This window comes from Mobula birostris, chromosome 28 (assembly GCF_030028105.1).
Source record: "Mobula birostris isolate sMobBir1 chromosome 28, sMobBir1.hap1, whole genome shotgun sequence".
Lineage (NCBI taxonomy): Eukaryota > Metazoa > Chordata > Chondrichthyes > Myliobatiformes > Myliobatidae > Mobula > Mobula birostris.
This window is the reverse complement of record NC_092397.1, coordinates 22,817,838-22,829,867: the sequence shown is the minus strand read 5'-3', so window position 1 is coordinate 22,829,867 and position 12,030 is coordinate 22,817,838. Positions and strand designations below refer to the sequence as shown.

Sequence of the window (12,030 nt, the reverse complement as noted above, 5' to 3'; positions counted from 1 at the left end):
CATTCAGTTATCATATTTGATGTACCAAAATGAACCTCCTCACAATTATCTGGGTTGAACTCCATCTGCTGCTTCTCAGCCCAGATTTGCATCCTATCAATGTCCCATTGTAACCTTTGACAGCCCTCCACACTATCCACAACACACCCAGGCAGAACAGTATTCAAGAGAAGACTCAAGATTCAGTGGCTATACAAGGATGTTATGTTGTCTCCAGAGAACCAGAATCAGGAACATGTCGGAGCAGCTGCAGAAAATTCTCAAGTGCTCCTGGTACATACAGAACATAGAAATTTACAGCACAGCACAAGTGCTTTGGTCCACAATATTGTGCTAACCATGTACATTACTCAAGAGACCACCAAAAATGTTGCTATTGAATAGCCCTCTATTTTTCTGACCTCCGTGTACCTATCTAAGAGGCTTTTAAAAGACCCTATTGTATTCACTTCCACCACCACCGTTGGCAGTGCATTTCCCACACCCAGCAGCCTCTGTGTGAAAAACTTACCTCTGACATCCCCTCGGTACCTATGTCCAAGCACCATAAAACTATGCCCCCTCTGGTCAACCTTTTCAGTCATGGAAAAAAAGCCTCTGGCTATCCACATGATCAATGCCCCTCATCATCTTACACACCTCTATCAGGTCACCTCTCACCCTCTGTCACTCCAAGGAAAAAAGGCCAAGTTCACTGAACCTATTATTATAAGGTACATACTCCAATCCAGGCAACATCATTGTAAATCTCCTCTGCACTCTCTGTACGGTATCCACATCCTTCCTGTAGTGAGGTGATCAGAACTGAACACAGTACTGCAAGTGGGGTCGGACCAAGGTCTTATATAGCTGTAACATGACCTCACAACTCTTGGACTCAATCCCACGGTTGATGATGCCAACAGAACATACGCCTTCTTGAAAACATTGTCAATCTGCGTTGCAGCTTTGAGTGTCCTATCGAAACGGACTCCAAGATCTCTCAGATCTTCTACACTGCCTAGAGCCTTACCATTTATATGGTATTCTGTCTTCAAATTGGACATACTAAATTAATCACTCCACATTTCTCTCGGCTAAAGTCCGTCTACCACTCCTCAGCCTAGTTCTGCATCCTATAGATGTCCGGTTTAATCACTGACAGCCCTCCAGACGATGCACAGCAGCCCCAACATTGGTATCATCAGTAAACTTACTAACCCACCATTCTACTTATTCATCCAGGTCATTTATAAAAATCGCAAACAGGAAAGGTCCCAGAATCGATTCCTGTGAAAAATCATGGGTCACCGACCACCATGGAGAATATGAAGCATTTACAACCACCCTTTGTTTCTGTGGACAAGCCAATTCTGGATCCACAAAGCAAAGTCTCCTTGTATTCCATGCCTCCATACAGTCTAAAGGAGCCTTGCATGGGACAACCTTATCAAATGCCAAAAAAAAAACATGGTATAAAGAGGGTTGAACTTCTACAAAGTGAATAGGGGGAATTAGGAGAGAACTTAAAAAGCTCAACTTTCAGAGCAGTAATATCGAGATTACACGCTGTGCCACATATTGGTGAGGATAAAAATAGAATGATGATTCAGGTGAATATGTCACTGAGGGTCTGAGGTAGGGGGGCAAGATTGAAGTTCTTGGATCATTGCAATGTCTTCTGTGGTAGAGCGACATGTACAGAAGAGATGGATTGCTCCTGAACTGGAGGGGGACCAGTATCCTGTAGATTTGTGAGTGATGTGCAGAATAGTGTAAATGTGAGTTGCAGTCAGTGTGACCCTGAGCAGGAGATAATACTGTCGCCAATGAGAGCTAATTCGGTAAACAGGATAGACAGGAGTACAGACAAAAGAGAGGAAAGACAATGAGTTTAAACTCGATGCAAGCGGCTTGACAGGTGAGGTGGATGCGCTCAGGTGTGACGGGTGCTCGGGACTGCTGGGTCACTTCCTTTCATGTCGCAGGACAGAATTAATGGCTTTTCATTCCGGTTTGCAGACAATTCAAAGATAGGTGGGGGTTAGGTAGTGTTGAGGAAGCAGGGAATCTGCAGAAGGACAGACAGATTGTGAGAATGGACAAAGAAGTGGCAGATAGAATGTCATGCAGGGAACTGTATAGTCATGTATATAAGCAGTAATGACGTGGGGCAGGTTAAAAATTCAAAAACTGTGGTGCAAAGAGACTTGGGAGTCCTCCTGCAGGATTTCTGAAGGTTACATTGCAGTTTGCAAGATGTTAGGGATAAATTTGTCCTGGTGAGGAAGATAAGGAATGGCAGGGTGAAAGAACTTTTAAAAAGGAAGGAAGAGTTGAAGATATTAGACAAGAGTTCAATATACATATATGTCCCTATATATAACTCCGATTAATTTTCTTGTCTATTCAACAAATCTGTAAATAATAACTATAACAGAATCAATGAAATTCCATCCACCTAGGACATTCAATCAGAGTACAGATCAGCAGTGTCAGTATTGCAGTTGAACAAAGGAGACTATGGAGCCATGAGGGAGGAGCTGGCCAAGGTTGACTAGTCGGATATCCTAGCAGAAAAGACAGTGGAACAGCAATAGCAGATATTCTTGGGAATAATGCACAAGGTGCAAAATCAGTTCATCCCCCGGAGAAGGAAGGATTCAAAGGGGGGAACGTGGCCACAGTGGTTGACAAAGGAAGTCAGAGATAGCATAGCATTAAAAAAGAAGTATAACAGAGCTAAGGTGAGTGGGAAGATGGATGATTGGGAAATTTTTAAGGAGCAACAGAACTTAACCAAAAAGAGAATACAGGAAGAAAAAATGAGGTATGAATGCAAGCTAGCTGGGAATATAAAGGAGGATAGCAAAAGTTTTTCTTTTTAGGTGTGACAAAAGAGGGTTACAAAAAGTACACATAGACTAAGATGTTAACTGTCCTGTGCTGGCACCAGTGGGATCAGCAGTTGATCAGCCACCTGTCTTCAGGAGAAAGAGAGATAAGGAAGACAATGGAGCAGCATTTGGAAATGTTAATGAAGAGACGAGAGAGTTTAACGGAAGGAGACACCGGTCTGAGAACTGTCAAGATCGGCTCCTTTTTGAACCCTGAACTGTTTGAAGTGTGATGGACAGGCGATACCCCAGCAGGGGGATAAAAAGGGACAGGTTCGCTAAGGCAGCACACACGACACCACGAGGTAACGAGACCCTGGAAGCGGTGCGCCTCCCACAAGTCGGTGGGAGTTTTGGAGGGCTGTCGCGGGACCAAGCCATAGACGCACAGGGTGAAAAGGTACGATTGGCGGGAACCTGGTGTGTGTCCACCCTTGCCTGGGTTCCAGGTTCACTGCAGAGGAATGATCGTATCTAAAACGGAGGGGTCACAGTCAATGACCTCAGAAGACATTACAAAGGGCTCACCCGAAAGTTGACTGTGAGGAATATCGAAGGTCTGATTGGAATCCGATTTGAATATTCATTCGCTCTCTCTCTCTCTCTCTCCCACGGCGACAGCGATAACTGCGAACTGAACTCTGTCACTTTGAAACTGGTCATTTACCCCTAGACGATGATAGAGCTTGACTGATCCTATTATCCTAGATCTGTGTACATGTGTGTTTATTCATTGCTAACCTGTTGCATTTATATCCTTACTATTAGACTACTGCGTTGCTTATTTCTTTAATAAAACTTTCTTACTTCCAGTAATCCAGATTCCAACTGAGTGATCCATTTCTGCTGGTTTGGCAACCCAGTTACGGGGTACGTAATGTAAGTGGGGTTCTCGTCCGCGATTTTGAATGCTAAATTTGGGACGGAGTAAATTGATTGGGTTAAAATTCTCGAAAGAAAGAAAAGGCAAACAGCAGAAATGGAGATTGAGGAATTTCTAAAGGCGCCAACCTTGGAGGCATTAGAGGATGCCAGGAAAGCGGAATTGGCAGCTGTGGCCAAACGGTTGAATCTTGTTAAGGGGAAGTCGACAATGAGGAGAGAGGAGATACACAGAGCTATCGTAGAGCACTATGTAACTAAAGGTGTGTTTCCCCAAGGGGAGCTGGAGGTGATATCTATTGGAAAACCTGATGGAGACGCAGTACAGGTGCAGATTGAAAAACTGAGACTCGAGCACGAGTTCCGGGTACGGCAGCTAGAACACGAAGAGAGTCAGTTCGAAAGGCAGGAGAAAGAGAAACAGTTAGAAAGGCAGGAGAGAGAGAGACAGTTAGAACGGCAAGAGAGAGACAGACAGTTAGAACGAGAAGAGAGGGACAGACAGTTGGAACGAGAAGAGAGTGATAAATAATTGGAGTGAGAAGAGAGGCAGAGGGAAAGGGAATTTGAGCTGGAGAAGTTAAAGATGATGGCAGAGCATGGGCCCGTGCCGAACCAAGGTGGAGAGTTCCGGGCGACCCAGGAGGTTAGCCTGGTTCCCCCATTTGACAATACCGATGTGGATCGGTACTTTCTCCATTTCGAAAATGTTGCTATAAGTCAGGACTGGCCGAGGGATAAGTGAGCTGTTTTGCTTCAGAGTGTACTTAAAGGAAAAGCCCAACAAGCTTACTCAGCTTTGTCCGCGGAAGATGCCCAGAGGTATGAGGTGATGAAAGAGGCCATCCTCAGGATTTATGAGTTGGTCCTGGAGGCATACCGGCAGAGGTTCCGGAATGCGAGGAAGCAGTGGGACCGCATGTATTTAGAGTTTGCCCATGAGATGCAGACATGTTGCGAGCATTGGTGCGCCTCGAAGGGGGTAGATGGGGATTATGACAGACTGCTACAGCTGATCCTGATTGAGCAGTTTAAAGGTTGTGTCCCTGAAGGTATGAGACCCTACCTAGATGAGAAAGAGGCAGCCACATTAGCCGCCAACTGCTAAGTTAGCGGATGAGTACACGTTGACGCATAAAATGAAGTTTGCCCCGAGTAAAGGCTACCAGAAGGGTAGTCAGGACGGTGGGGAGAGTCCGCCAGAAAAGTCAGAAAATAAGCAGGGGACTAGTGAGAAGGATAAGGTAGACCGGGAGCAGTCTGGTAGGAAGTCTCCTGGGGTCGTCTGTTATAATTGTGGGAAAGTCGGACACTTTGCGTCCAGGTGCTTTGCCCCAAAGAAGGAGACGGGGAAAGGGAAAACGGCGATTTCGACTGGCTGTATCGAGCTGGTAAACGAACCACTAGGAGAGGAAAGGTCTGCAAAAGTTCAGGAAGGGCGCGAGAGGTTTATCTCGGCCGGATTGGTGTCGGTGAAGGAGGGGTTAAACCCAGTTCCAGTGCGGATCTGGAGAGATACTGGAGCGTGTCAGTCATAGATATTGAAGTGTGTATTAGAGTTTAGTTCAGAGACCCAGACTGGGGAGGTCAAGGTCAAAGGTATTGGGAAAGGAACAGAGGCAGTCCCTTTGCACCAGATACACCTACAAAGCAACTTGGTCTCTGGACTAGTCACGATCGGGGTGAGGTCCGAATTACCGATGAAAGGCGTGGAAGTCTTACTCGGTAATGACCTCGCGGGGGGAGTTGTGTTCCCAGCCGTGAGATTGACAAGTCAGCCTGCCAGCATTGAGGCCCCGCCCATGGACTCGCAGGTTTATCCCGTTTGCACAGTAACTCGGCGGATGTCGAGGAAGGCTGCAGAGGCTGATATAAAGTTAGCTGAGACGTTTCTGCCAGCCTTGTACGAGGAGGGGGTAGAAAGTGAAAAGAAGGAATGCAATGAAACAGGAGAAAGTTGGGAAATTAAGGTAGATTTATCATTAGAAAAGAAGGACTTTACACAGGCACAGGAGCGAGACGAGGAAACAGCTCGCTGTGAAACAGAGTTAGGAAGAGAGCCAGTAGGCTATGGTGTGAAGGGGGAGATGCTAAGGAAGGAAGGGAGACCAAGTACCGCAGATGAGGAATGGGGGATGGTGCCAAAAATCTCTGGGGATGAGATTTTTAACCTGGCCCACAAGGTACGCCTCGGTGAACATTTTGAGGTGCTGAAGGAAACAGTTGGCGGAATCATGAAAGAGGGTTACTGGCTGCACAAGAGGAAGGATGTTATTGATTATGGCAGACGCGAACTGAGACGGTCACAAGCTTTTGATATGATAACGAACCTAGTTGGTGTTAGCGCGGAAATCAATGAAGCTAGGGTCCCCCTGATAAGGAAAAAAAAAATTTTGAAAAGATGAGTATGGTATCGACCAGATGGGAGAAGGCTATTGTTTTGGCCAGCTCTGCTGATAAGGTATCTCCCTTAATCCCTGAACAAAGCGACTCTTTAGGAGAAGTAATTAAATGGCTCACACAGGTGTGTTTGATTGTCCTGAGGCGATGCAAAGAACTGGGACGTTGGGTGGTGTTTGTTACGCTAGCTCAGCCTAGTGAGCAACACCCTATAGAATGAGTAATTCAGTGACGAAAGGGCAAACGAATACATAAGTGTATATTGGCGATGTAATACGGCTGTCTGAAGCCAGCTTGATAATGAACCTTGAAAAAAATGAGTTTGGCCACACGAAGGTCACTTATCTGGGAATTGTGGTAACACGGGCAGCTGGCAGCGATGCAAGCTAAAGTGCAGGCTATCTCTGACATCCCAACCCCGACAGACAAGAGGGCCCTCAGAAGGCTCTTGGAGATGGTGGGATACTGTAGGAAGTTTTGCAATAACTCTGCGGTTACTACCCCTCCCCCTGCTACTAAGCCGTTGCGAGAGAAAACTAAGTCGGGATGGGATGACCCCTGTTATCGTGGTCTGGGACAAAACCCAATGAGAGGTTACACTGATCGCGATTCATCAGTGTTTTCAGCCACTATGAAGTTTGCTAAGTTGGAGTTTGGTTTAGGGGATTATTAATAACACATATAAAAGGAACAGAAAATGTGATTGCTGACTGTCTGACAGGTGTTGACAACTTAAAATTCTCTGTATTAGCCAAATAGCTGATGAAGATGTATATTTGTGTGTATCTAATAATGTATTCATGTTTGTAATTTTTACCCCGGTAAAATTCCTTAAAGGTGAGGGGTGTGACGAAAGAGGGTTACAAAAAGTACACATAGACTAAGATGTTAACTGTCCTGTGCTGGCACCAGTGGGATCAGCAGTTGATCTGCCACCTGTCTTCAGGAGAAAGAGAGCTAAGGAAGACAATGGAGCAGCATTCGGAAATGTTAATGAAGAGACGAGAGAGTTTAACGGAAGGAGACACTGGTCTGAGAACTGTCAAGATCGGCTCCTTTTTGAACCCTGAACTGTTTGAAGTGTGATGGACAGGCGATACCCCAGCAGGGGGATAAAAAGGGACAGGTTCGCTAAGGCAGCACACATGACACCACGAGGTAACGAGACCCTGGAAGCGGTGCGCCTCCCACAAGTCGGTGGGAGTTTTGGAGGGTTGTCGCGGGACCAAGCCATAGACGCACAGGGTGGAAAGGTACGATCGGCGGGAACCTGGTGTGTGTCCGCCCTTGCCTGGGTGCCAGGTTCACTGCAGAGGAATGATCGTATCTGAAACGGAGGGGTCACAGTTGGTGACCTCAGGAGACATTACAAAGGGCTCGCCCGAAAACTGACTGTGAGGAATATCGAAGGTCTGTTTGGACTCCGATTTGAATATTCATTCGCTCTCTCTCTCTCTCTCTCCCACGGCGTCGGCGATTACTGCGAACTGAACTAAACTGAACTCTGTCACTTTGAAACTGGTCATTTACCCCTAGACGACAATAGAGCTTGATTGTTCCTATTATCCTAGTTCTGTGTACATGTGTGTTTATTCATTGCTAACCTGTTGCATTAATATCCTTACTATTAGAGTACTGTGTTGCTTATGTCTTTAATAAAACTTTCTTAGTTCCAGTAATCCAGACTCCAACTGAGTGATCCATTTCTGCTGGTTTGGCAACCCAGTTACGGGGTACATAACATAGGTATGTGAAGAGAAGTAAGATAGTTAAGAACAATGTTTGGCCCTTGAAGAATGAATTGGGAGAAATTGTTATGGGAAGCAGAGAAATGGCAGACGAATTTGATAAGTACTTTGGATCTGTCTTCACTAGGGAAGACACAAGCAATCTTCCAGATGTATGGATGGGCCAAGGACATAGGGTAACAGAGGAACTGAAACAGATTGACATTAGGAAAGAAACGGTGATGAGTAGACTGATGGGATTGAAGGCTAACAAATCCCCAGGTCCAGATGGTCTGCATCCTAGGGTACTAAAAGAGGTGGCTCTGGAAATTGCGGATGCATTGGTGATCATTTTCAAATGTTCCTTAGATTCAGGACCAGTTCCTGAGAATTGGCAAATGGCTAATGTTATCCTACTTTTTAAGAAAGGAGGGAGGGAGAAAATAGAGAACTATCACCCTGTTAGCCTAACATCAGTAGTGGGGAAGATGCTAGAGTCCATTATTAAAGATGAAATAGCGGCATATCTTGATAGCATTGATAGGATTGGCCCGAGCCAGCATGGATTTACCAAGGGCAAATCATGCTTGACTAATCTATTGGAGTTTTTCGAGGATGTAACCAGGAAGATAGACACGGGATATCCAATGGATGTGGTGTACCTTGACTTTCAGAAGGTATTTGATAAGGTACCACATAGGAGATTGGTGGGTAAAATCAGAGCTCATGGCATTGTGGGGAGGATATTGACATGGATAGAAAACTGGTTGGCAGATAGAAAGCAAAGGGTAGCAGTGAATGGGTGTTTCTTGGAATGGCAGGTGGTGACTAGTGGGGTGCCACAGGGCTCGGTATTGAGACCACAGCTGTTTACGATTTACATCAATGATTTAGAGGAAGGCATTGTGAATAACATCAACAAGTTTGCTGATGATACTAAGCTGGGTGGCAGTGTGACATGTGATGAGGATGTTAGGAGAATTCAAGGTGACTTGGATAGGCTGGGTGAGTGGGCAGAAACTTGGCAGATGGCGTTCAATGTGAATAAGTGCGAGGTTATTCACTTTGGGAGCAAGAACAGGAAGGCAGATTATTACCTGAACTGTGTGGAGTTAGGTAAGGGAGAAATACAAAGAGATCTAGGAGTACTTGTTCATCAGTCTCTGATGGTGAATGAGCAAGTGCAGCAGACAGTGAAGAAGGCTAATGGAATGTTGGCCTTTATTACAAAGGGAATTGAGTACAAGAGCAAGGAAATCCTTTGCATTTGTACAGGGCCCTGGTGAGACCACACCTGGAATATTGTGTGCAGTCTTGGTCTCCAGGGTTAAGGAAGGACATCCTGGCTGTGGAGGAGGTGCAACGTAGGTTCACTAGGTTAATTCCTGGGATGTCCGGACTGTCTTACGCAGAGAGGTTAGAGAGACTGGGCTTGTACACGCTGGAATTAAGGAGATTGAGGGGGGATCTGATTGAGCCATATAAGATTATTAAGGGATTGGACAAGATAGAGGCAGGAAATATGTTCCAGATGCTGGGAGAGTCCAGTACCAGAAGGCATGGTTTAAGAATAAGGGGTAGGTCATTTAGGACAGAGATGAGGAGGAACTTCTTCTCCCAGAGAGTTGTGGAGGTGTGGAACGTGCTGCCTCAGAAGGCAGTGGAGGCCAATTCTCTGGATGCTTTCAAGAAGGAGCTAGATAGGTATCTTATGGATAGGGGAATCAAGGGTTATGGGGACAAAGCAGGAACCGGGTATTGATAGTAGATGATCAGCCATGATCTCACAATGGCGGTGCAAGCTCGAAGGGCCGAATGGTCTACTTCTGCACCTATTGTCTATTGTCTACAGAGGACAACAAACAGTGCAAGTACAAAAAGAAGGAACAATAATTAAATAATCAATAAATATCGAGAATATGCGACGAGGTGGCCTTGAAAGTAAGTTTGTTGGTTGTGCAAATAGTTGAATGATGGGGCAAGTGAAGGTGACTGAAGCTAATTTCTTTGGGCTCAAGAGTAAATGTAAGCAGGCTGTTTCCAGTTTTTCAACCATGGCCTCGGTATTTCTCATCAACCAGTGAGCCTTGTTCTTTACCCTAAAAGGAACAAGAAGGCCCCAAACTCCTGACATCACACTTTTATAGGTTTCCTACCTGCCAGATGCATCTTTCTTGTCAACCACTGCAAGATCCCGCTTAATAGCTCCTAACTGTGTTCTGGTCCTGTTTGGGAATTTAACTTTTTAATGGATTGCATTGTTCACAACAACCATTGAAAATCTATGAGAATTCTGGTTATTGGAGCCAGACTGCTCACCGACAGACAATTCTGCCACTGACCTCCATCATTTCTCAGAAGCAGTCCCAGTGTTGCGCCCTCTCAAGCAGTGTTCATCTCTGTCTTGATGAAGGAAACTTTCTTAAACACATTTCACAAATTCAGCTCCATGCCTTTTACACTATGAAAGGTCCAGTCAATATGAGGAAGTTAAAATCTCGTTCTAATACGACCTTATTATGTTTATAACTGCAGTCTCTCTACATATCTGTGACTCCAATTCCTGCTGACTGTTAGGGTTTCTATAATACCAAATCCTTATATCTAAGTGGTATTGATAGGGCCTCACCAGACGACTCAGGTAAGAATGATGCTCTCCCTACAGATCATTATTGTGTCCTCTGCACTCAAGTTGTTAACTCCTCCTCCCCTCTTCCCTGCATCTTTGTATCCTGGAAGATTTAGCTGCCCATTCTGCACTTCCCTCAGCCACGTTTCTGTTATGGCTGTGATCGGACCACAAGGGGTAGGGACAGAATTAGGCCATTCAACCAGATCCAGTCTGCTTCACCATTCCAGAATGGCTGAGGTTTTTTTTTAATCCCTCTTCACACCATTCTCTAGCCTTTTCCACACACCCCATTGATGCACTGACGAATCAAAAATCTATCAACCTTTATTTTATACTGAATGGCTTGTCCTCCACTGCTGTCTGTGGTAATGAATTCCAGTTTCACTACCCACAACCTGAAGTAATTCCTCTTCATTTCTGTTCTAGATGGATATCCCTGTTCTCTGAGACTGTGCACTCTGGTCATAGACGCCTCCACTATAGGAATAAATTGAATTGAATTGACTTTATTTCTTACATCCTTTACATAGATGAAGTAAAAATCTTTACGTTACTTCTCCATCTAAATGTGCAATGTGCAATTATAGGAATTGATAATAATTTATAATAAAGCAAACAGTCAATGTAATATAGAATACACTTAAATCAGTCTGAATTAATTAGTCTGATGGCCCGGTGGAAGAAGCAGTCCCGGAACCTGTTGGTCCCGGATTTTATGTTGCAGTACCACTTCCTGGATGGCAGCAGCTGGAATAGGTTGTGGTTGGGGTGACTTGGGTCCCCAAAGATCCTACAGGCCCTTTGTACACACCTGTCTTTGTAAAGGTCCTGAATCATGGGAAGTTCACAACTACAGATGCGCTGGGCTGTCTGTACCACTCTCTGCAAAGTCCTGCATTTAAGGGAGGTACAGTTCCCATGCCAGTCAGGATGCTCTCAATTGTGCCCATGTAGAAAGTTTTTAGGATTTTGGGGCTCAAGCCAAACTTTGTAAACTGTCCGAAGTGAAACAGGTGCTGTTGTGCCTTTTTCACCACACAGCTGGTGTGTACCCACCACATGAGGTCCATGATGATGTGGATGCTGAGGAACATAAAGCTAGTTATCCTCTCAACTCCAGTTCCACTGATGTCAATAGGGCCTAACCCATCTCCATTCCTCCTGTAATCCACAACCAGCTCCTTTGTTTTTGCGACCTTGAGGGAGAGGTTCTTTTCTTGACACCACTGTGTCAGAGGGATGACTTCTTCCCTGTTGGCCGCCTCATTATTGTCTGAGATAAGGCCACTCAATGATGAGTCGTTGGCAAATTCAATTAGTAGATGAGAGCTGTGGGTGACGATGCAGTCATGGGTGTATAGGGAGTAAAGGAGGGGGCACAGAAGACAGCCCTGAAGGGCTCGTGTATTGAGAGTCAGAGGGGTGGAGGTGAGGGAGCCCACTCTTACCATTTGCTGGTGGTCTGACAGGAAGTTCAGGATACAGCTGCACAAGACAGTGTCAAGATCGAGGT

The 12,030-nt window shown here is 45.3% G+C and overlaps 1 protein-coding gene across 1 annotated transcript in view; it reads right to left on the bottom strand.

Moving 5' to 3' along the window:
- LOC140189344 (uncharacterized) overlaps positions 1-12,030 on the bottom strand; it is a 155,663-nt gene that overhangs the window by 77,660 nt on the left and 65,973 nt on the right. The window contains exon 2 of the mRNA XM_072246090.1: positions 6,660-6,667. Coding sequence (XP_072102191.1) covers positions 6,660-6,667 — 8 coding nt within the window. The remainder of the gene's footprint in view (positions 1-6,659; positions 6,668-12,030) is intronic.